Here is a 26,889-nt window from a genome sequence, read left to right as displayed (position 1 = left end):
CCCTACCCCCCTATTAACTTAATTTGGGAAAAATTGATTGACCCATATGGATATATGTAAAAATCAATGTCGGATAACAAAATCTTGCAGCAGTTCAACCCCCCCACCCCCAAACTATTTGAATTAAGTTTTTTATCTTACATTGATCTTTTGATGTCGTCCCTAAGGCATTGAAGATAGATGCAGTTGTTTTAAATTTTTAAAGAATTTTTAACAGACAAAGTGATGCATTTGTTTATGTATTACCTTTTTGTTTTTCATTCTTTTTTTTTGGTACATAAATAAGGCTGTTAGTTTTCTCGTTTGAATTGTTTTACATTGTCATTTCGGGGCCTTTTATAGCTGACTGCGGTATGGGCTTTGCTGATTGTTGAAGGTCATACGGTGACCTATAGTTGTTTAATTTCTGTGTCATTTTGATCTCTTGCAGAGAATTGTCTCATTGGCAATCATACCACATCTTCTTTTTTTATATTTATAGTTCCATTTTAATGTTTATGGTTACTGGTAGTTGTTTTTTTAGCTGAAGTACTCGAACAACAGCTGCCTTCACCTTAATGGTAGCTTCCTATATTAAGGAGCAAACTTTTTTTCCAAATTATGAGATCTTTATTTCCTTGTTCTTGAAGTTAGTGGTTGTTCTGTTGTAAGCTTGACTCTGCAGCTTTTATATTGTGGGTCTATTTGACACAGGACAGTTTGTCCAAATGTGAACCTGGTTAAGCCACACCACAAGTTGCCCTGTACCAAGTCAGGCTATCTTGAGTATGTGTTGTTCTTTTTAGTTGTTTTATACTGTATAAAATAGGAAGACTGAAGTCACAAGTTGTTTTATACTGTATAAAATAGGAAGACTGAAGTCACAAGTTGTTTTATACTGTATAAAATAGGAAGACTGAAGTCACAAGTTGTTCTTTGCCTTCCTATTTTGTTCCATGTTACTTCATTTGTGATATCACAACTGGATTATTGGAATCTTTTCAAAACTTACAAGTCTACAGTAATGATAGTATAGGGAATGTAAACTAGGGAAAATGTCGGACAACAAACACGACCATAGAGCAGAAAATTGCCAAAGGTCAACAATGGATTTTCAACTCTTAGAGAGAATTGTTACCGCAATCCTGTCCTCTTTTCTCCGAATTTGAACGACTGAAAAAGATTAATCGCCAGATTTAAATTTACACAGGCAAAACAATGAGTGCCACAGGTGGAGCTTTTCTACTTATTCTTCATGAGCACCTGAGATCAACCCCTGCTTTTGGTGGGGTTAGCATAGCTCAGTCTTTTGTGTTCTATGCTGTATTTTTTGTACTATGGTTTGTCATGACATGGTCAGTTTGTTTTCAAACTAATGAGTTTGAATATATCCCTTTAGTATCTTTTGACTCACTTTTCGTACATTCAAATGTCTATTAACATGGGGGTAATAAAAACCAAGAAATTTTTGTTTATTCTTTATTATGAATGGCTCAGATGAAAGATGAGTATTCATGATTATTTATATTTATTCTTATCATTGTATTACATTTTGTATTGAAAAAATTGTGTTATGAACAACATAATAGCTTATGTATCATACTTCTCATGGGAAATGTGACCTGAAAAAAAAGACAATTGTTTAATCATAGACATATGTGGTAAATTTTATCAGTAATTACATCTGGCCACCATACATATATAAACTTCTCTAAGAAGATTATGCTTTCACAAAGAAAGCTGGGAAGATGTCAAAATGAACAATAGACTGACTAGAAAATTTCACAATTACAACATTTACTACGCACTGGGTATTGGAAAACAGTTCTTATATTTTACTTTTTCTGCGCTCAAAAATAATAGCAACCAATCAGATGATTAAAGAGATTCTGAAATAATTTATGGTGTTTAAATGGTTAAAGGAATTAAGTTTAAACTTAAATTTGGTGTACAGAACAACATCAATAGTTGAAACAAAATTGATATTTCTAAATTAAAATTCAACCAAAAAAATATTTGCATATAAAGGATGAGTTTAAAAAAAATTACAGCAGATTTCAGTCAGTATGTAGCTAATGGTAATATCTTTGGTTAGCTTGCTTGTTAGCTGAACCGTGAAGTCATTGTTAGGTAAGGTATACTACCCTCCTTTTAAAGTAGTTTAGTCCTACAGAGAGATAGATTTTTATCTGTTGGGCTAGTCTACTATTAAAGGAGGGAAGTATACCTTACCTAACAATGACTTCACAAGCAAGCTAACAAGCAAGCTAACCAAAGATATTACCATTAGCTACATACTGACTGAAATCTGCTGTAAACGATACATGTGTAATTTATAGCTTAAAACGGGGAATTTATTTTTTCAATGATTAATATTTGGCAAGTTATCCGTATTTTGGATTCATTGGGGTCTAAAACTGAAGTAAATTGATTGAAAATGTATTAGCAAAATAATTGTATGAGCATCTTTAACATACACATTCAGAATAAACACTCAATATCAAATGAGCTGGTTTCTGTTTATGGAATATTAAGCAACTAAATTTTTCAAACAACACATACTTGCTACATACTGACATACATTTTTTTTAATTGTTTCAAAAGCTCACACTTGAGAAATGGTCTGTAATGTATATTTCATTTAAAAATGATGCTTGATTTTCAATACTTTATTTTTGATACAAGAAATAAATTGCAACTTTATTTCTCCCCTTTAAATTGCACATGTATTTGATAAACAATGAACATTTGTTATAGGAATGATACTTTAAAAACAGAAATTTCAAATTAATATCAAAATATAAAGTGAAATGCCCGTCATGTTATCAACCTTATTTAACCTGACCGTGATTCTAAATTAGTAAACAACCATCTGACAATGATATAAAATTCAGGGATATAAAAAATCTGATAAAAGTTTAAGAAAACAAGCCTTTTAAACAGACCCATAAAAATGTTAGTCCAGTTATTAATTTATAATAAAAAAGCAATACACATCAATACAACCAGTAATTGAATACAAAATATATAGCTTCACAACCTTATTTTGTAGCACTTTCTTTATATATTTTGGACCTTTAACTCCTTATATGTATGCAAACCTGGTATTACTCTAAATTATTTATGATACAATTATGAAACATATCAATGATATTGATGAATTATTCAAAACTAAATTAATGACATTTTTGTTACTTATTCTGTGTGGATGTGGAGTAACTATATTGAGACTTTTTAGTATTATTAGGTGTTACAACTATAACACTTTTCTGCAAGACTTTTACAAATACAACAAAGGAATCTCATATTCCGAAAATTAATTGGTTAATAATAAAAAAAAATATGTTTGCATGTAAGTTTTGAATGGAAAACACTTGTAGCCACATACAGTTAACAAATTGTTTAAATACAGCATAAATGTCCAATCAACAGTAAACATTCCAAGAATAATACATCAAGAAATTGAATTGTTTCAAATAGAAATAAATGTTAATTGCATGTTTGAATCCATATTACACAAATCTACAAATAAAATCAGGTCAATACTTTGTCATGGCATAAATAACCAAGAAGTAGCATGAAAATGAAAATAACTGTATCCTTTATATATCATTGGGGGAACCTCTTTAAAAAGAGATAGGTATTAAATATTTCACATTTTGAGGTTTTATTGGCAAAGTTTTATGCTTACATAAATTTTTGTATATTAACCTATATATTATCTTCAAACTTTTTTAATACCTGCAATTAGGTACAGGCCCGTAGCCAGGAATTTCCAAGGGGGGGGGGGTTCGTTGGACTCATGAACTCGACTTGAACAGTCACAATTTGAACAAACTGTTGACTTTAACAGTACTTATTTGATTTCAAGGGGAGGGGTTCGTCCGAACCCCCTGGCTACGGGTATGACACATATAAAATTTACTTTTCATATTGTGATCTGCCCATGATTGTGTCATGAGTTTTACAAAGATTTATATGAATCCTAAACAGTAACTAGCAGTCACAAACAACGCAAAAAATAAGGTTGTTTTATCAATATATGTAGGTCAATAGGAAGATCTGTAACTCATGACTTATCTGCATATAAAATGGACATGTTGTTTTAATTCTTTCAAATGATGGAGAGACGATGCTTGGACTATAGATACAATGGAAGGGGTATTAAAGCAATGATTCTCATAATATCTTATTTAGTTCTGAATGAAGCAGGAATATGTAAATTCAGAAATTTTTATAATGTTTTTATAACTGTGACAAGATAAGTTTGCAAAAATAACCACTTGCATTTAAAAATTTGATATCATTATATGTATGAAGCTTTTCCCCAAATCCAGTTTGTGTCCTTGATTCAATACAATAATAAATACATGCAAACATTTCTGAATTAGCAGTACATCTGCCAGATCTATCTCTTAATGATATAATGGATACAGTCTAATGAAAAATTGAAATTTGTATTTTAAGTTCTTGAATATGGATTTCTTATTAATATACAACTTTTTTTTCTACTACTCTTATTATTTATGATTTGTGACCATGCCTGTTATTATATTACCTTCAGTAAAACAATTGGTTAAACATAAAAACAATCTGAATGTATAACATGTATAACATGAGTTGGAACAATTTTGTCAGAAGGCAATTTTGCAATATAATGAGCAATTGCCTTATAAAATTAAAATCACATTCAGCAATATAAACATACACTGACATACAACACTATTGAGGAAAAAAAATAACTGTGGAATCATTATTAATCGTTGGATATCAGTTTTCATGGATTTCATACAGGTGAACCACAAAATCAAATGTTCAACAATAACAATTATCCTATAGGCTTTTATGCAGACTTCAGCAAAACCACGAAATTAAATATCCAAGAACATGTAAATTTTCCGTAATCCACCAAAATTGGTATCCACGAATACAAATGAATCCACAGTAGATAAAATTGATGTGTAGGCATCCATTTTGTTTCTCTGTTATCTGTTTTAAAACCATCATCTTCAAGGCTGCCTTGTAAATCTCGATTATACCCTGGTATGTTTTCCAGCACTTAGTCCCAGTGACTATCTATATCCATAATCGAGAAATCAGAATATGCAAAAAAGTTTCATTATAAAACATTATCGAATGCTTGATGCTTCTTTATAGTCATTGCCATCAAGATTAAAGAAGTCTTCTAATTTCCATTGTAATGTTTCAAACGTTGGTCTTTCCATTTCTTCCTTTCTCCAACATTCCAGCATTATTTCATACAAAGTCTGTGAACAATTTGGCGGAGCTGGCATTCTATATCCATGTTCTACTTGATGAAGCACTTCAGCATTTGTCATACCTAAAAAAATTCATAAACATTTGTTAAAGCATAATAAATTGAATAGTAAAAATCCAGAATTGTCAAAAAAAATCATAAACATTTGTTAAAGCATAATAAATCGAAGAGTAAAAATTCAGAATTGTGAAGCACTGTTAGTCTAACTATAATGAAATTCTTATCCTACATTAGAGCAAGCTTCATTGAACAAAAATCTATTCATATCAGTATTCATTCAGATTCATGAGAAATGTTTAGTAGCAACTTTTGTAATTATGTCTGCTTTGTGAAGGACAGAGATGAAACTATATTATGATCTTAGCCTCTTATTTTGGTTCATTTGTATGTTTTTTAGAGTGCAGTGTGGTGCCCATTTCGCTTGAAAATTATACATTATTATTGAGAGGCCAGCTGATGCCCATTTCAGATGCATGATTTTCTCATAGTATTGAAGACCCATCAGTAGCCTTGGGCTGTTTTCTGCTCATTGCTCAAATTGTTTCTTTTGACACATTCCCATTTTCGTTCTCTATTTCATAGTTAAAGGTAATTATAAAATTGAAAACAAAACAATGGCAGCTATAATAAACATTTGGTAGGATAACATCATATGAAGATTTTGTTTATGGATTGTCTAGAACATAAGGATGATGATGTAGTAAATATTATACTTGTATGAGTACCAAGACCTACCTGGATATGGTATTCTGCCAAAAGTTACTATTTCTGTAAGTAGTATACCAAATGACCATACATCAGATTTGATTGTAAATCTATTATAATTAGCTGCCTCTGGGGCGGTCCATTTTATGGGGAATCTAGCACCAACTCTGGCTTCATATTCATCTTCCTATAAAAAATAATTAAATTTTTCAATTTTTCAAGATCCTAAATAATAATAGACATGCTCAGATGCCCTATTCAGTTGGTAAATAACTATACTAGAATATAACAAATAGATTCTTAACCAATAGGAACATATCTTTTTCCAAATTAGTATCATATCAGATAACTTTTAGAGCAAAAGGATATACAAAACAGTCTTCTACATAATTTCAAGCTATGAATGAACTTGTGTAATTTGTATTTTAGGAAATAGGTAAGAGCTGATCCATTATTCTTTTTTACACACTTTTTCTGAATGATTGTTTTTCTAATATTAATTCATTTACAGCTAGGATGGAGATATTGAAATACAAATTCATTTGTCTCTCTAGTAAGTTGTGTCATTGGAAATCATATCATATCTCTTTATCTTTTTATTGTGTTTATATTTACCCCTTGATGTCATTAAGTGTCATAGATTTGTCATGATTTATTCTTAAGCCATGTGCAATTTCTAAAAGATTATTAAATTTAAATCATGTTGTACTAAAGGGCTAACACTCTCTGTTGTACATATTTAATATCAACGCCTCAAAATATTAAAATTTAATCTTTATTATTCATCATTTATGAAAACCTGTAAAACACTGACGACAAGACATAAATAAGTTTACCTTTATTACTCTGGCTAAGCCAAAGTCAGCAATTTTCACAATACTACTGTCACTAACTAATATATTTCTGGCTGCTAAATCTCTGTGAATATAATTCTGAGATTCTAAATAGGCCATACCACTGGCTATCTGTGCTGCCATGTCTATCAACTGGGGCAGTTTTAATTGTCTCCCTTTACCTGAAAAATAAAATAAAATAAAAACGTTAACCAAAACACAATCTTTTTATCAAAATAATGCTATCAATGCCCTTTAGAACTAATTTCTTAATGCATGTAGCGCAAGACTTTGGTTAGCTTGCTTGCTTTGTTTGTAAATTGTACAATTGTAATTGGGATAATGTTCAATCAAATTAAACATAATATATACAGGTTTGGCTATGCCTATATATAATTTATGAAGATGTCAATCTTAATTACAAAGCTTGGGTAAATATTCATATAAACTAACCAAGCAAAGCACCAAACTTTTTCTCTACAAGCATTAGGAAATTAGCTAAGATAAACTGTGACCTCCTAACTGGGAGGATTGAAATCTTCTTAATTTCATCTTCTCTATGTTCCTTTTTACAGATGTTTGTGGTTGACAATGGAAAAAATACATCTATACAGTCATCAAGGGACAAGAAGTAAGGTTGTAACTTATTTTTTTCTTACTCAAATCTATGTGTAAATGTTCCTATACTTTCTACAGATGTGTCTTACTTAAAACTATGGAATACATATTGGTATGCAAAAACTGGGTATTTTTTCTTCTTAAAAAAAATCTTTTCAACAAAAAAAATTCATTTCGCCAATCTAATCTCAGTGTTCATGTAGATGTTGGTTAATTCATGATATATTGCATTTTTAAAAATGGTCTCAGAAGTGCATTTCACTATTGATTTTTCAAAGATTTTGTTTCTGCTATGAGATTAACTGACACAATCGGATAACATTTTTGATGTCATATAAATGAATCTAATAGACACTCTTTGTGGATGTATACTTTTCTAATTTAGTACATGTACATTGTAGACCCTTTGTAGACACATAAGACGATTATTGATTTCTTCTATTATTTTTGGACACCCTTTATGAACTAATCTATAGTACTACATGTGGACACATAAGCAGATTATTGATCTTTTGTTTTCTGTAGTCTTGTATAACTGTATGATTTATACAATTATCTTGATATTGTACTGGTGCATCAAGCAATTTGAATATATACATGCATAAATAATGGAACCTGGCCAATACACCATTGTATATTTTTGCCACTTGTAATGGAAAGTGTTTTAAATGTGATAAATTAGAGCTGATATCTATTCATATTAACCTTGTAGGAAATCCAATAAACTTCCATGTTTCATTAATTCTGTAACAATAAATATTGGTTCATCTTGTGTACAGACAGCATACAGCTGTATTAATTTTGGATGTCGTAATTTCTTCATGATCTGTGCCTCGGCAAGGAAATCTTTGGCGTCCATAGTACCTGAAAAGAGAATTCACTTCAATGTAAATTTGATTATCTTAAATAATTTAGGTGCTAAACAACTAAATTAACTAGTAACATTGCATACATAGGCAAGATAACTACTTTTTAGGAAATTTATTGACTAATCTAAATAAGATGTCATGTGTGCAAAAAAAAAAAACCTTCTTTTTTGTTTGTTTACAAATTACGGTGTACTGTGGGGGAAATACAGTTGTTTAATTCCTGTATGCCATTGTTTCTGATAATTTTTTTCGATTTAAATTAATTTTTTTGGAAATTATACTAATAGTTTTTCTCAAGTATATCATTATCCTTTTTGAGAAAAGATTGCTCGAAGTCATCTTACAACCTTCGACAAACAGGTGTCCTTCTCTTGATCACAAAACGTTCAGAGTCTTGAAAAACAACTATTTCAAGTTCTGTAATTGCTGTTGAATTCTTATAAGGGAATTTATCATCTCATGGGATATCACCAATTGAATTTTGGTAATAGTTTGACATATGGCTAAAAAGATAACATGTTGAAACCAAATTTTTGCCTAAATTTTGTCAATTCAGTGCAACCCGTTTTATCCCACACATTGGGGACCAGAAAAAAAGGGTCTGATTAAGCCAGATGTCGGAATGCTCAGGTTTTTTCTGAAAGGATATGCATATTTTGGAACCATGAAAATGTGTTGGTTAAATGTTGGAATACTCAGGTGTTGGATTAGGCAGGTTACACTGTACTTGTTTCCTTGATCGTTTTATTATTTACCCTAAAAACAATAGTCATCTTCCTCATTCCATGGGGTATTATTAAAATAATTTTGGTAAAAGTTGGACATATGGTTCAAAAGAGAACATCTGGAATCAAACTTTCCTATAAATTTCAGTATATCAATATTTCCTGTGACCTCGATCTTCAACCTATTAATGTCAAAACCATTACAGATCAAAGTCTTTCCATGAGGAATTATCAAGCCAAGTTTGGTTTAGATATATTCTTAACTGCCCAAAACATTTTGTCAAAACAATAGCCAGGAGCTTGACAGGCATTCAATATATTACAAGCTGAGTTAGAATTTGTCTTAGGATGACTCTCACCTCCACTTACAAATGTTGATTACTAAATGTTTTGTATTATTTCTACGTATGTTGAGGTTTCAGGTGTTGTCATTTTACCTTTCAAGTTGCAGTATGAAACTATCCTATTGTTTCATGGCTGAACTGTTTTAGTTGTGTTGGTTCAGTGATCTGAGGTTACATATTTAATGACATTATCCTATGCCTTATTGTTTGTTTATGATGTGTTGTTTTAATAAGTGATCTCAGGACTCAGGCTATATGTCATATTATAACATTATCCTATGCTTTAATGTTTTAGCAATCTCGAGCTACACATGTGAAATTTTAACTGTTGCTATAATTTAGATGTTGTTTCGGTTCATTTACCTGCAACATGTGCTGACTTACCTGGTTTTAATGTTTTGATTGCTACAGGTGTAGTACTGTTCCACATGCCTTCCCATACTTCACCAAACTGACCATGACCTATCTTGCGTAGAAGTTTCAGGGATGACTTAGGAATTTCCCATTGATCTTTTGTGTTGTATGATAAACCAACTGTCTGTGGTTTCTCAATCTGTAATGAAATAATTAAAATTTCATCATCAAATTGATGGATGTCAAAATATATTATATTTTTTATTTTTTTGTGAGGTAATTTAGATTTTAAATTAATGGTAAACAAAGCTGTGCACACCATTCATCTCCCAGTCACTCAGACATATGATAGTGAATACAAAATTTATTCTAATTCAACCAAGGGCTATGGATAATAATTATTTTCTATATATTAATATTGTAACACCCATTTGGTAAATATTGTAGAAAGACAGCATCAAAGTACAATATCAGTAATGACTTCCAAAACTTTAACCAGATTTACTGTACATAAGCTACTATTTATATAATACCAATTAAAATTTCTATATAATGTAATATGTTGGCTAAGAGATTTCTCACGGTTTCTGTTAAAATAATTATTTTTAAGACTAACAGTACAAATATTCATATTCATAACAATAAGTCTAATGAGGTAGATTTTTATTTGTTTTGGACAGTTAAAATTATTTTACTTCATGTGTTTCCTAGATTATTCCATTGATTAAGCTATCTCCTTCAGATGGTACAAGGTGCATTAAAGTAATAATTTTCTTGTTTTCATGTGGTTTTACCATTTCCTTGATACATAATCAAGTAAGTAAACAACAGAATCCAAGTACACTATACTTTTGTACATTAGTAAATATGAATTTAAACTAACATCAATGAATGCTCATACACTATGGATGAGCATCATTTAGCACAGACCAAGTCTGATGAAAGAAAACGTATACACTCTACTGGGAAAAAATGCTTAACATCATCTACAGGTCTTATTAGTTAACTTTAAAACAGGGAAGTAATAAAAAATTGAAAACAATTTGAGTTTTTGGTCTATAAACTAACCCAGCAAAGTAAGTTTAGCCATGCATGTATGACATTTGGTCCAAGGACACAGTTATCGTCCTTTGGTTTTCGTTGTCTACGAATATAGTCCCTAGTGTAAACAGTGTATAACTTGCATGTTTAATTTAATACACTTTCCCAATTTATTTCTTTATATTAAATGCATGAAATATGAAGTAGGGGGATGTAATTACATGTCAAACAAATTTGGGTGCTGAAACTTTATGTTAAGTAGTGAATTGGTCTAGTACTAAAAGGTCAAATTTTATCACGTCTGAAGCTGTCAAACTGAATTTTACACCCCCTTAACACAGAATTGTCAATATTTTGAGTTAGAGCTGGTAGAAGTTTCTATAATTTTGATATTATTTGTCTCACTGGTAGTACACTACACTGTAAAAATATTTTTGAGAAAGAGCAGGTGCGATTTTTTTAATTTGAATTTATTGTCTAAAAGAAATGCACTATGAAATAACTGTGTTCTCGGGCCTAAGAGATGGATTCCTGAAATCTAGATTCTGTACTTTGGGAACTTTCCTGAATGATTTGCTGGTTTCAATTTGTCAAACTCAAAAAAAGTAAAGGATTTACATCTTTGGTTTACAAACATTCTGTTAAAAAGTGCCATTTTGGCATTATACGGCTATAATAAGCATTTTAAAGCAGTTTACATTTTATGCCTAAGAGGCATGCAGACTTTCTATCTAACAGCTATTTTGTTCCTGATATTTGTGTTTCTATGCTTAAATCAAATTAAATTAACCATTTGTGAACTCTGAATAAAGAGAAAATTAGATTATCACAGAAAAAAGTGCAGCATATTTTGAATTCATGGCCCTGGTTAAACGGCTTAATTGATGTATGTAAAATGTGAAGCGCTTTGTACATCAAATCTGTAGTCCATCACAAATATTTCACTAAATCTGTAAAAAAAGTATTTAACTATATTCAGTACACCTTACTCCTTTAAAGCTACCATATTTTTTTTCCTGTATGATAGTAAGTGGTCAAAATTTATGCCTATTGAGACTAAAACTAAATGCAAGTTTTCCATCGAAAAGTGAAAAAAATGGCCGTCAGACCATATTGTCTTTCAAAAAATTTAAATGCAAGAGTCCTTTTGCATTTAGACTTCTTGTATCATAACACCTTAGCATAGAAATGAACAAAAAGTAACACATTTTCACTTCTGATAGCTTCTGTGTGCATTTTTATATGTCAATATGGACTACCGCCTAAATTGACTCTAAATAATTCTCAGTACTACATGCTCCAAGACCATTTTATACTCATGTGGTTTACTTTTTGTAACTTTTCTATACATTTAAAGTACATTTAATATATATGAAAGAATAATTTAAGCTTCAAAAACTTACAAAACTTCAAATTGGCTGAGAAAAATGCATATTTATATAAGGCTTCCCTGAATTGGAAAATCTCTATTTTCAGGCATAGGCGCATATAAATTTGACTTTGGAATAAATACAATACATCTGATAAATAAAATGAGTATGCAGATGCTTTTAATACTTAATATCTAATATTCAAGAGCATTTGAAAAGCAAATTTTTGCAAAATTTCAAGTTTTTAGGCCAAAATCTTGACAGTTGAAGAAATTTAATTTATACGTCAAAAATAAACATCCAAATGTCAATACTAAAATGACCATAGTTTCTGTTATATATGACATATGGCCATGAAACTTGGCAAACTATCTCATTATTGCCTAAGCTTAGGTTATGCAAAGTTTTATAAAGATTGGTCAAGTCTTTCTGTACTATTAGGTCCAAGGACACAGTTATCGTCCTTTGGTTTTCGTTGTCTACGAATATAGTCCCTAGTGTAAACAGTGTATAACTTGCATGTTTAATTTAATACACTTTCCCAATTTATTTCTTTATATTAAATGCATGAAATATGAAGTAGGGGGATGTAATTACATGTCAAACAAATTTGGGTGCTGAAACTTTATGTTAAGTAGTGAATTGGTCTAGTACTAAAAGGTCAAATTTTATCACGTCTGAAGCTGTCAAACTGAATTTTACACCCCCTTAACACAGAATTGTCAATATTTTGAGTTAGAGCTGGTAGAAGTTTCTATAATTTTGATATTATTTGTCTCACTGGTAGTACACTACACTGTAAAAATATTTTTGAGAAAGAGCAGGTGCGATTTTTTTAATTTGAATTTATTGTCTAAAAGAAATGCACTATGAAATAACTGTGTTCTCGGGCCATTTGGTCTTCAGTGGGTTAACATAGAAGTAAATATAAAACAAACTAACCCCTAAGCCATGTATGCATGGCTAAATCACTTTAGTCAGGTTAGCTTTAAAAATAAACCATTACTTAATGCTCTAGAATTTAAATAAAATTGAGAATGGAAATGGGGAATGAGTCAAAGAGATCACAACCCACCCAGGGCAGTATCTGCGAAGGCCACCAATCGGTCTCCAGCACAGCATGAAATATTTGATTCTACATTAAAATAATTCCTAATTTTTAACCTAAAACAATACAGAAAGGCACCAGATTTTTTTTTTCTAATTTGAAATAATTTTTCAATTTTTAACCTAAAACAATACAGAAAGGTACCTGAAAGATTCTATAAAAAAAAACTTATAAAAAGGGACACCTATTCTAACACAGAAAATTCTCAGCTATCAAGAAACTATCATTTATCCTATTTTTGCTGTAGAACTTGTATTGACAGGTACTAAGTAGATTTTATTTTATTTGATTATCATCTGTTTTAGTCATTCTGACTCAGCTCCAGAGTTCTATTAAAACCGATGAATCAATTCTGTACTGTGTTGTGAGAAATTGAAACATAACGGAAAAGTGCATTTCAGCATTATCTCAAAACGTGTTCATTTTATTACAAAAGCAATTCCCCAAACAACTAATAAATCAATATGAATTACTAATTATTAACTAAATTTATCTTAAATCCTCACATTAAACATGAAGACCCAGAGATCACTTCATTAGACGTTATGTAACTTCAACGACAGACGGTGACTAATTCCTGAATCATGAACCAACCTTTTCTTTACCGATCAATATTATGTCAATATCTCAGAAAAAAAATTGATATCAATTCATTAACGTAGAAATTAACCTCACCCAATGACAACACTTATTTTTACACTCATTCATAAAAATAAGAAATTGACACTGAGAAAGTTTTAATTAAGAGCTAAATCCTTGTTGTTGATACTACTTCAGCATTTATACCCTTCACCTTCATTCCAATAACCTAAATGTAAATTTCATGGAAATTCCGGGAAAAATAAATAATCACCACATTCCATAGTTATGAATTCCACAAAAGAAAAGCTCTTCATGAAATAATCAATTTTACTGTTCTTTGTAACAGCATAGCATTTGATTATGTCCAAGATATTTCAGATTGTCATTTCTTTAAAAGTCTTAACCAAGGATTCTGACCAATCAGGAGAAATTGTTTTAGGATGCTGAAAGCCGTTGGGGTTGTTGTTTGTGGAGAAAAATAAGCTTCCTTTGTTTTGACACATGTTTATATATTCCTTAAAGAATTGTAATGCACCTGATTCCTTTATTATGATATATGTGTACCGTATTCCATAAAGAATTGGAATACAACTACTATAAAATTCTTATGAATTATGTTGCAAATTTACTTAGGTGTTTTACAAACTGAAGTCTCAATTGTATAATAACAGATTATGAAATAGTGATATTATTTAATGAAATAGCCAGCTGTGTGTTTCTGGTGAAGTGTTAAAGTTATGCTTGTTTGAATTTAGATGAAGAATACCATGTTTCCTTTCATTTGACTTTACAGCCAATTAACATATACCATATGTGCATATTCTGGCATTCATCATCTTGAGAACTCTTTTTTAGTCTTTGAAGTAATGTGAACACAAAGTTTCCCAGATAGCTAGGGTACAGAATGATCCTTTTTGGTTACTTGTTTACATGTGACAGAGAGACCAGGTGAATCAATAATAATGTCAAATTTAACTTTTGCATGTGGGGTCCATATACATGTACAAGTATATACTTTGGATTCATTTATTTTCATGGGTGTAATTTATCAATTGTTTTGTTGTTTGTGGGAAAAATGTATTTTCATGGATATTTGATCTTGTGGTTTTAACAGTGATATTGTTGTGGTTTTAACAGTGATATTGTTGGCTTTTATCAAATTGGGAAATCTAGAATACACCATGAATTTGACTGAAACTTCAATTTGCAGACCCCTTTTAAGAGTCAACCCCTGCTTTGAAACTAGATCCCTTATTGTCAGTGATGATGATACATAAATAGACCCTCAAATCTGTATAGTCATTTTAGGCATGACAAATGTATGAATGAGTGTTTTTCAGTTTGATTTCATGCACAATTACTACTGAGACTGCACTGTTTGGGGAAAAAATTGTCTTTTTCGGAATAATTTGAAGCCATTTTTTTTCAAATTGGGATTTTTCTCCAGGGGAAAAAGCCTTTATTCTCCAGTATTTTAAGGCAAACAATATCACTGATTTTACTACAGCTTACATACAGTCTTATGGAAAATTTGCAGCTCATTAAACACATTTAAATTTGTGAAACAAATATGGCCTAAACCCGCAATATTTTGAAACTCGGCTACCCATGAAAAATAATGAATTATTGAATCCACAGTAAGAAATGCTTAATTAATTGCCTGTCTGATTGTAGTGGATAATTCTTCCACATAGTCTTTGTTCACCTACTTTTCAAATACCTCTTATAGTTGTCCTCTATATGCATGACATATTTCTACTCTCTATTTACACTGAAAAAATCTTTTCCATAATACATGTACATATGCTTGGTTACTTTTTGAAGCTTTCAATTTCATAATAATTAAAGTTATCTACAAACTTTATAAATCATGACTTATAAAAGATAAAGAAAACATTTTAAACAGATTCAACAACACATGAGTAGATTTGATAATGTAACATAAAATATAGCCATTTTTAAGAATTTACATAAAAAAAATACTTTCACATCTGAAGAGTGAAGATATTAAATAGTGTGGCATGGAATATACTGTTTCTTTCTAAGAATTTCGATCATAAGAAATGATATTAAATATTGGGTCATGAATTATACAGTTGACTAACTTTTGTACTGTACTTTATAAACTAAAATGGTATTTTCCTGAATATATTTAGTACATACATATATTCATCATTTTGTATGAAAAGAGTTATGAACTTAAAACTAAGATGTACTAAAATGATACAAGCCCCTTACATACCACACAGTGTGTATTAAGTCATTTTAAACACCCAGGTAATTACATGTATTAGTACTAGAGTGACCGATGTCACTGTTATAATGGATGGGTTTCACATCACCGAACATAATAAACATAACAGTGTAACATCTTAAAATGTAAATTGATACCCTGTACTTTATGATTTATAAAGGGCAACAAAATTTGTAAGAAAACAATAGAAAACATGTGTAAAACTCATTCTCAAATAGTATAAATACAGCTTAACAAAGTTTATTTTTGAGCGTGTTCAAATCCTAAATTTTCATAAAAAATGTAAAAAAAGTAACAAAAAATCTATCATTTTTCTATCTTCTTGAATAAAAACAAAGTTGCTACTTTACATGTATGGTCAACAATACTGTGTTTTAAAAGAGGAAATCATCCAACTTTCATCAAACAAGCTTGATGTAACTGTATCCTATATGTCGAATGTGTTTGATGTTATTATTTGGGTGTTTCCTCAACTTTGATCAAACATAGCTTATCATGCACTGTGTAGAGACCTTAGTAGAAGCCAAGTCAAGATTAAGAATCTTACAAGAAAAGGTCAAGACTCTGAGGGTCAAGATTACTGCTTTACAAGAGAGAATGTGTCAACCAAAAACAAACTATAATCTCATCAAATCTAGACTGTGTGAATTGTATCAAGAGAAATATACTTCACCTGACAATGATTTACAACTTAGAAAAGACCAGCACATATACTTGAACATGTGAAGTTTTACTATGTTTTTTTTTATATTACTAAGAGAAAGAATTGTAAAAAGACTATCAGAACATGAACTCTTTTATATTTCTAAATCAAAATACATCAGATTTGATATTTACTGGAAAGAAATCCCAAGTGGAATACTGACGTCAATTGTTAATTTATAAAAACTAGAAATATAGCTTTAATCACCCTCTACAGGTCAACTACACAGCAGGAAAAAAGACAAAGACAAAAGAATATGACCTACAGGATATTCCCATGAAGTGTGTGAAGCTGAGTTCATGCCCTTACAGATCAATATAAAGACTTTTACCTTTTCTAAATTTTGCACACAGCAATTAGTGGCAAGTGTAAAGACTAGTTTGTTTGGAGTCAGAAATTGCTTAAGGTTCAGTGGCAATTATTTCATGCAGGTAAAAGTTGAGCAGGGTAATGTGTCTGTTTGAAGTGACCTCAGAAAACATTACTTTGTAAGCTAGCACATTAAATAACTCACTAGAGTATGTTTGTCAAGTAAAAAGTATGGTATTTCTATATCAAAATAAAAATCTCATGTAACCTGTTTATACAATTTTTAAATCAAGAAATATCAAAAAGTGTGGATAATTATAAGTAATAACACTATATAGCACTGCTGAGTTAATATGGCCATCTGTTACAAAAAACTTTAAACAAACAGAATATAAAAAGCCACAAGAATTTATCTTTAACAGTTCAGCAGGTCTGTACTTTGATGTTATGCTCTTTATGGGCCCTTAATTTGGAAAATAAAAATATTGTATTGTACTTTGACTTTATTTTAAGTATTTGTCTCATTTACTTTTTACTGATTTACTGATAATGACCCAAAGTGTTCAGTACAAATTAATCAATGTAATTCTTAAATCCACATTGTGTATAGAAATTACACAAAGTAACATAATGTATATATATGATGACAATTTCTTCATTAACATTTCTTCATAGTGTTTGGAGGAAATATAGAACATGACACAAGACTCTACTTAACATACTAGGTGTATTTCATAGTATCTCATTACAAACCCAATTCAAAATGTACAAGTACCAACTTCCACAAATCTTCATTACAAGTTAAAACACTTCTTATTGTTCATTAAACTGACAGCTATATGACTACCGGTATAGAGCTTGTTCCAATGACCTGCAATGACTACATCCGTGTCTTATACTTTCTTTTTACCTTGAAATTGAAGCTAATTAATTTATCAATTGTTTAGTATTTCTGATGAGAATAATGACCTTGAGCAATATTTCCCATGCAGATCAGAATTGCAATTTAAATCCTTACCATTTGGAAAAGTGGGATTGTAAAATTACTGCTATACCCAAAATACTGTTATTTGATTCAAATGGCTCTCCATACTCTTTTTTTGGAGGACAACTTTATTTCGTAGTGTATGCATGTTACCTCAAGCTTTCAAAATTTGTTTATCATGTATCTCAGTTCATTATGAGTTCAAATACAAACTCTGGATTTTTTGGAGGGATTAGCTTCCCTTTGATGTCTGACACATGAAGTTCACAGACCTAAAACTGACACAAATTATAGTAAACCCACGGGTATATAACTATTTATTATTGAAATCCGCCTAGGAAACGACTACTTCCAGTTCCAGGCTCAGTTTAAGTCCAAAATTGTGAAATTTCAGATTTTTGGTCCAAATTACTTTCTTTTAGATTGCTGAAAATACTGAGAATTTATAATGTTACCTCTAAGAATCAATTTTGGATAAAATCAAGTCAGAGATGCATATTCGAAATATGTGTTGTTTTATTTTTGATAATATTGTAGAAAGTGTAACATTTGTTGATAATTAGCTTAGCAATTCAAAATGGTTGGTCACTCCTTAGTTATCACAATTACAATAGCAACATTAAAAGTGCATGACAATCTGCATTTTATTACTCCTGAAGATTTATATTTAAATATCTAACATACTGAAGGTTTAAAACCTTGAACCAAAATAATTGAAAATTTCAGATGTATGTCATACTCATACTTTCATATTCTTGGACAAGTCTATCTGTCATCATAAAATATGACAAGTCCATGATGCAAGTGGCTGAAAATGTCTGAATTCATTGGGAAAGCTGACAGTGGAAACTGATTGTATAATTGACATGCAGGTATAGAATAACTCTGTTTGATAATATTTCTATTGAAATATTGTTTTATCTGCATAATTAGCATTCAATTCAAATGATATAACAAACCTATTAGAGATACAGTGCATGGACATAAGTATTTGTCACCAACATTTTTTGAAACATGTACATAATTTACATGAAATACATGTAATACATAACACATTTTCCCCATAAAATATAAGGTGTTTACAGTTTGATTTTTACAAACCAGGTGATGAAAGATTCAATATTGTCTGTAGTAGTCTATTAGGGTTCTTTTTCTGGTCATAATTTTGAATTAAGAGGTGTTGGACACAGTATATAATTCAAAAGTTTGTTTTATTCAAGGTAATCATAAATAAATGGACCAATTACTGAGGGGACAAGAATAATTAATCTCCACAGAAATGTGATGTGACAATGTTAACACAACAGCATACCAAATATCATTAACTTACAATAAGTGGTTCCACTTTCACTGACTTAATCAAAAAGTTTCACATTTGTTGACATCAACTAAGGCTATGCAAGAATTGTTATAAAATTGAGAATGGTAATGGGAAATATGTTAAAGAGACAATAACCCGACCAATGAGCAGATAACAGCCAAAGGCCATCAATGGGTTTTCAACACAGCAAATAAATCCTACAACCTGAGGTGGGCCTCAGTCTTGTTACTGCTACTGACACAATAAACATGGCCAAGGCTACACAAACCAAGAACACAAATTTGTGGCATTTAAACATTTATAGTGTTCCTAAGTTTATTAAAATCATCCAGAAATGATGCTGGGATTATTTTGGGGGAAAATGTGAATTTGTATGAAAATAATTTATTGAAAAATATCAAGAGACAGATAATTATGTCCTTGCACTGTACAAGCTATATGTAGGGATGTTTAAATGTGTAAAACTCATATTTACTACAAAAATCAATATAATACTTGATGCAAAAAGTAAAGAGCTTGCATGTACTATAACGTTTTCAATATTGAACTTCACTCAAAGCCAATTAACTGTAATTACATGGGAAAAAAACTCTACTAACATGTATGTTATACATGTAAATCGCTAAATATCTGAAGCTACATCATCCATGTAACAATCTAAGGAAGTTAACTGTACAAATATAATTCTTCTAATAAATATGCACATATTATCATGGTAAATCAAGAATAGATATGTGGGGTAAATGAAATGTTTGCCTACCCTGGAAATCTGTAATAGAAACATTGCTTTGGATTAAAGTTTCTATTGGAAAAAATATTGATGCCAAACTCTCTTCGTGCTCATGAAGAAATTCATAGAAAATTCAAACCTGACAAGTTTATGTTCAATGTACATGTATAAGAGATGTATTTACAATTTTGATATTTAGCTGAATTTTGTCTTCGAATGATCCTAGATCTGTCTCCAAATAACCTTCAGACATCAAGCAACCCTTTTTAATTATGACATTGCTTTGCTGGAACTTGTGTGATTTTTAAGTAAATTGTAATGAGACAGCAACACAAAAAACAAAGAAAAAACTCATAAGACATTTACATGTCAACATACAGTCATTAACAAAACATAAGTGACCATACCATGTTAAGATCTAGATTGACCAGAGTCTAAAATTAAAAGAATAAATTTCACAAAAACTACCAAATCTTTGGAGATAAACAGAAGATTCACTAAAAAAACACATTAAAATATACATTTGTAACTTTAGACACCACCAAAGAATTTCCAGACTAAGGGCAGCTGTTGAGTACCACAATAAACAGTGCAGAAAGTCATTATCTAATAGTATAATACAATGCCCAAAGTTTAGTGTGTGTAGAATTTCACCAAAAATAAGAAATTTTCAACAAACAACTGAGCTTTAGCTTTGATAGCAGTTACGTATCACCTTGGCATCAGTTAGTCCCAAGTAGAACACATACATGTTAATGTAATACATTTAAAAAAAATATATTTGTACTTCATATGCAAGGAATAAAATGAACAAATTGTCCCTTTAGATGTTTAGAAGTTTAAGAAAATGACCACATGCACAAACAACAACAACTATTACAAACTAACCTGAGTACATGGTTTTCTAAGGTTAACACACAGTCCATCAGCCTCCTCAGAATAATGGTCTACTAATTCTGATAATGTTCTGAATGTCACTCGTCTAGCAATGAAAATTCCTCCCTCATCAAGTTGTCTTATTCTGTAATGCTTTACTGTGTCTCCATCTCTCACTGAAAGTAGACATGCAAAACTTTGAATGACATTTCAGGTACAGATTCACGAATTTTGAAAAAAGAGAAAGCCAATGTTTGGAGTGAATCTTGTAAAAAGTGTATACATTTATCATATATATACAAAGCTTCATATAAGCCCTACCACCTTAAATTCCACCTTTATTTACTACTACCAAAATACTAAGACCACATTCATTACATACATGTGTATATAAGCAAATTTATGATACATATTCCATCTCACTTGTGGTTGAGGCAAACCTAAGTTAGAGAAAAGAAATGAATAATACAACAATTATTACATTTTGAAAAGGGCATATGACAACTTTAAAAAGGTAAACATGCCCCCCCAAATTAAAACTTGATCTGCATTTTGTACCAATGTACAAACAGATGGACAAGAGTATAACTTAATGCCCCCTTTGCTCATGTTGCTACGACATATATACATTGTACATGCACATTTAAAAATAAAAAGATATAGTATGATTTCCAATGAGACAACTCTCCAACAGAGATCAAACTTGAACTACATGTACTAAGTATGTTAAGCTGTACGGCTTTCAACAATCTGCAATACCAATACCATATCCTAAGCACTATGATGTATATGATTATATGTATCATGAGTTTCACTTACCTGAAAGTGAATAGTCATTTCTTCTACTTTCACTGTCTCTGATCAAAAATGCTCCATGTTCATTTTCTGGTAAAAGTAATTTCTTTTCTGCTTCCACTCGTTTGATTTTGCCAAAATACCATCTGCATGAAAGAGAAGAAAAAAAATTTTCTTTATGGCATTTAGAAAGTACAATGTAACAGTACAAGAGTTTTACATACATGTAAATAAAATTGAGAATGGAATGTGTATATGTTCCAGACCATATGAGTATTTGGACCGTACGCGTACGGTCCGGACCGTACGCGTACGGTCCGGACCGTATACGTATACTCGTACGGTCCGACCATACGCGTACGGTCGGACCGTATGGGTATACGCGTACGGTCCAGCTGAGCAGACATGTTTTGGGATCATATGGGTTAAATTTAAACAAACATTTATCAAAATCTTTATTTTTAGTTATACAAATTGTTATTATTACAAATAGATGAATAAAGTGAATAAGCGAACAATTGACATTAAATATTTGTTTAATTGTATATCTGAATCCTATTTTGTTACTCTGGACCAAGGTGACACTTGCTACAAATATACCACAAAGAACGTCATATTTTCTTTTACATTAACATGATTTGTTCATGCATGTTCCTTTGTCTTTTTTTGTAAAGTTCCTAAATATTCTATATCAATTGTCTCCCCACATTATGTTTACTTCAGATAACTTCAATTTCAATGAGCATAATGGGCTGCATGTAGTTAACGAATTACTGACATGCTAAATACAGGAGATTAACAGATTAAATAAGCGTGTTTATTTTAAATAGTTAAAATAATAAGTTTTTATTTCCATTACTATTGAACTTTTTATATTAATTTGAGACATAAGTTCTGTTGATCTGTTATATACATTTGTATCTAGTAAACTTGACTAACTTCTTAATATTAATCAGACCGTACGCGTACGGTCCGACCGTATGCGTATTTTGAAAAAGTATGCATACAGTCCAGACCGTACGCGTACGGTCCAAATACTCATACGGTCTGGAACATATACATGTACATGAATATTAATAAATATCTCAATACATGCAAAACGAAAGAAAGACGAGGGTCGGGTTGAAGAATTGATAAACTCAAAAAGTCAATAGTAGGCACTGTGTATTCCTGTGAACTGTTCACTTGGTTCATGGGGTCAGCACGAGGTGTAAGCTTCACTAAAGTGCAATATAGGACTAAGGATGATACAAACTTGATGATTGTCTGCATGAAAGCGCTAATTAATGATAAAGGGGTGATCATAAGCATTAGTAGTTATGTCAAATCTATTTGACCAGATTATATTTAGCTTACTACAAATGTATATGGCTTAGCATGGGTGTTTGTGAACAGTTGGTCTAGGGTGCAGGGAAAAGAAACGGAAGGAATTTTACCTAACAGCAAAGTAACAAACCACCTTGAGACCCCTAGTTTTATTGTAAGTGTTTCCTAACATACAGATAGAGTGGTACTCTCCCTTCTTGCATTGAGAAGATAGAATTAAAATTTTATCAATATGTATACATACATGTACATGGCTACAAATTTAAGCATCCCACATGCACACTTCCAAACATGACGTTGCTCACATGAGCAATAATTTTATCATCAAGAAAATAATGATACCTAACCTGATAATCTAGTTATGGCTCTAAAAACATCTAAACTGTAAAGAACATGCACATCTTTATAACACCTCAAAGTGTATTTAAAACGAGATATCTTTTTTATCTCTTTTTAGACAAGTTTAAAGTTTATTACAACCACTCAGGCACACATTGTGTGCAACAAGAGCAACATAATATATATAGTATACAAAATAATAAATTGGTCAATAAATATTACAAATAAAAATAATGCAACCCCTTTATCACTGCGGGTGAAAAAGAGGTTTTCAGTCTTTGTGAATTAGAAGTATTAAATGCAGCTAGTGCACAGTGTGTCACACATACACATACACTATTAATCAATGAACTGCCATCAATTTCACCAAAATGCTTATGAGAAAAGGTACTCTTCAAGTAATGAACATACATGTACACTGTACATGTAATGAACATTTTGTTATTAGTTGCGATCAATTCTTGTCATAAGTTTTTTTTTTAATGGAAAGTCAGCCACCATACTTAGAGAGTAACATGTAGAGAAGTACTATATACTGTACATTTTTCCCAAAACTAAGTAGAAGCTCAAGTCTCACTTAAAAATAAAAAAAAACATACATGTACATGTATGTATACAGTACTATTGCTGTTAGGCACCAACACCAAAGCAATTTCTCTTGTTGAGTAAAAATAATGCAAAAACATAAAAAATGTCTGAGATGTCCAGAATGACGGGTAAATAAGATACATATGTCACACTCCCCCTTATAGGCTTATACACATTATCGCTATAAATGCTACATGGAAATCTGCTGTGGTTTACAAGAGAAACTGCGCCTCTTGAACTATTGACTTCATAGACAACATACACTTTTCCATTATGGTGTAAGATATTTTGTATTATCATGATAACGACATCAACATTTTACGGGAACCTTTGTGATGGCAGACAAATAGCGATAAGGTGTACATGTACATAGTCATATTGATGATACATTTACTTACGGTTCAGACTCTAAGCTTTTCAACTTGGCTACATAATTAGATGGTATATATCCTTCCTTTTTTGACAGTCTTGATTTAGCATACCACCAATCTCCTTGTGTGTCATTAAGAATTTCTAGGTGCTCCCCTTTTATAAAGCTCAAGTCCTCAGCTGTTCTAGCATCATAATCATAAAGGGAAATAAATATTTTGACATTGCTGGTTGAGGCTTCACTAGCTGATGGTTCTGCAGGCTGCGAAGAAACAACAGAAACAGCCGGACTATCAGGCTGTGGGTTAGTTGTTATTGTTATCTGATTAGGAGATACAACAGCTCCATTCGGCTCGGGTTTTTTCAGCTGAACTGCTCCAGTGGCTGGGGATGATGAATTGTTAAGGTTTGAATTGTCTGGACACAAGCAGTTTCCCATTTTAGAAAATCATCAAACAATATGACATAAGTATAATATTCATTCTTTCATCTTGATCACATTCTTGTTAAAATATCATATTCTACTAGATTACTTCCGGAAGATTGGATAGTTCCGATCGATGATCCATTGACATGATGAGCCGGCGAATTCCGTTCGAAAATATTATTAATCCGCGGAATTAGGACATGATTAGATATATGCCATGCATTTCAGTCAATGCGACTAACGATCTTTCTTTTATATATTCAAATAAAATTCAATATTCCTAATGAGTTCATTATTTCTTTTTTTTTAACTGCATAACTTTCATGTTAAATGCGGATTAATTCATGAAGAACTATTTATAACAGGTGCCCGTCAAAACTGAAATGAAAAGAAAGATTTGATTGGTCCAGTTACCAAAAGAAATAAATTGAGAAAAGTTTTCTCCAATCCAAAATCTTGTACCATATATATTACTTATGAGTCATGTCCTATTTTCAAAGTACTGTTATACTGTGAACACCGATGTCCTATTTTCAAAGTACTGTTATACTGTGAACACCAATGTTTATCAAAGGTACTTAAATTTTAACTCGAATAATTCAAGCCCTTTCCGTGTCCGATTTTCTCCCACACGAGGAGATATGAATGTTTTGTGATACACAATGTATAATTTACAGTATGAAATGTTATAAAAACACACTTTATGTTTTCTTAAACCCTTGGATATAGCCAGAATCAACTGTTATTTTTTAATATAAATCCTTTCAGACCTGAAATAGGACTGTTATTCATAGCATTTGTTATCAGAACTTATCACTTTTTATTGCATTCCGATACATACAAACATTTTTTAATGATTTGGGAGGTGTATGTTGGTTTTGGTTTTATAATAAAAAAAAATCACCAAAAGGGAAAGTCTCATTTTTTAAGTCAATGGTGTAACCAAAAGACAAATTGGTAGGGTAAGAGTTATCTTTCTCAAGATTTCAGCATCTGCAATACCGGTAGTTTCTCCCTTAGTAATGTTACCTGTAAGCATGTTATGCAAAAGAAAACAAACAATTATGTTGAAAATTTATTGAATTTTTTTTAAAGTAAGTAAAAGCTATATCATAAATGAAAATAGTGTCCATGGTGTACCCTTGTAAAAATCATTTTTTGAAAACATTTCCTTAACTTTGAATCATGAAATATATTGATTATAGAATCATACACCAGTAACAACATATAGAATAGGGGAATGGAGCACTTATTTCGTAACTGAATCTTAAAATACACCTTAAATCATTGGTGTTACTGTCAGTGGTGAGACCATTTTGATAAAATAACACCATTGACCAGTTTAGTAACACCACTGAATATATCATGACAATCAGCATTGTTTTGTGTTTCTTTCATGTTTAACAAGCGAAACATATTATTTATGAAAAACAATACTTATTTAACGTTTAAACAATATCATGTATTACATATACAAACTTTTCACAAAATTCATGTATGCTGGTAACACCAATGACACTACTTAGTAACACTATTGACATTTTTAGTAATGGATGTTATGTTATATAATTTGAGATTTTTTAGCCTAAGAAGTATTTTTTCATCTTTTTCTTTTGCTCGGTGTTCTTGGCTTTGTGTTCAGTACTTAATAAAAGTAAAATTTTAAATGTGATGTTTATGGTGATACTTTTGTGTCATTGGAGTTACTGAAGGGTTAGTTGTGTTATTATATAAAAACGGCGACATTTTTCTATTTTTATTCATAATAAATGAAAGTGTTTTTAGGTCGTATACGAAGGATTAGGTATTCTGAAATGAATGTTTGAATAAAATGCACAGCTATATGAATAATGTCAATGTATATTTAAATATACAATTCCTTGGTAACACCATTGATCAACATTGGTACATTCAAATGTTTTAAACACTGACATCACTTTTCAAATTATTACCCCTTCGAAATTTGCACTTTTTTTTATAATGACCCGTGTATATGACTGATTTACAAATATTTATGTCATTTTCGATCAACATGAATTTAACATACATTTTAAATAATAC

The 26,889-nt window shown here is 30.9% G+C and overlaps 1 protein-coding gene and 1 long non-coding RNA gene across 2 annotated transcripts in view; both read right to left on the bottom strand.

Moving 5' to 3' along the window:
• Nucleotides 1-1,444: 1,444 nt before the first annotated feature.
• On the bottom strand, nucleotides 1,445-25,210 carry LOC139481087 (tyrosine-protein kinase Src42A-like). Its single transcript, XM_071264180.1, has 8 exons — nucleotides 24,431-25,210; nucleotides 21,804-21,925; nucleotides 20,997-21,160; nucleotides 9,736-9,904; nucleotides 8,119-8,277; nucleotides 6,799-6,977; nucleotides 5,993-6,149; nucleotides 1,445-5,320 (listed from the first exon to the last, which is right to left on the bottom strand). The coding sequence occupies exons 1-8, from the start codon at nucleotides 24,838-24,840 to the stop codon at nucleotides 5,109-5,111; spliced, it is 1,572 nt and encodes a 523-aa protein (XP_071120281.1). The 5' UTR covers nucleotides 24,841-25,210; the 3' UTR covers nucleotides 1,445-5,108.
• The window catches only part of LOC139481095 (uncharacterized), a 30,699-nt gene continuing 8,312 nt past the window's right edge, over nucleotides 4,503-26,889 (bottom strand). Inside the window, exon 2 of the long non-coding RNA XR_011654560.1 lies at nucleotides 4,503-4,721. This is a non-coding gene — a long non-coding RNA (uncharacterized lncRNA). The remainder of the gene's footprint in view (nucleotides 4,722-26,889) is intronic.

Source organism: Mytilus edulis, chromosome 1, assembly GCF_963676685.1.
Source record: "Mytilus edulis chromosome 1, xbMytEdul2.2, whole genome shotgun sequence".
Lineage (NCBI taxonomy): Eukaryota > Metazoa > Mollusca > Bivalvia > Mytilida > Mytilidae > Mytilus > Mytilus edulis.
This window is presented reverse-complemented; position numbering and strand designations above follow the sequence as displayed.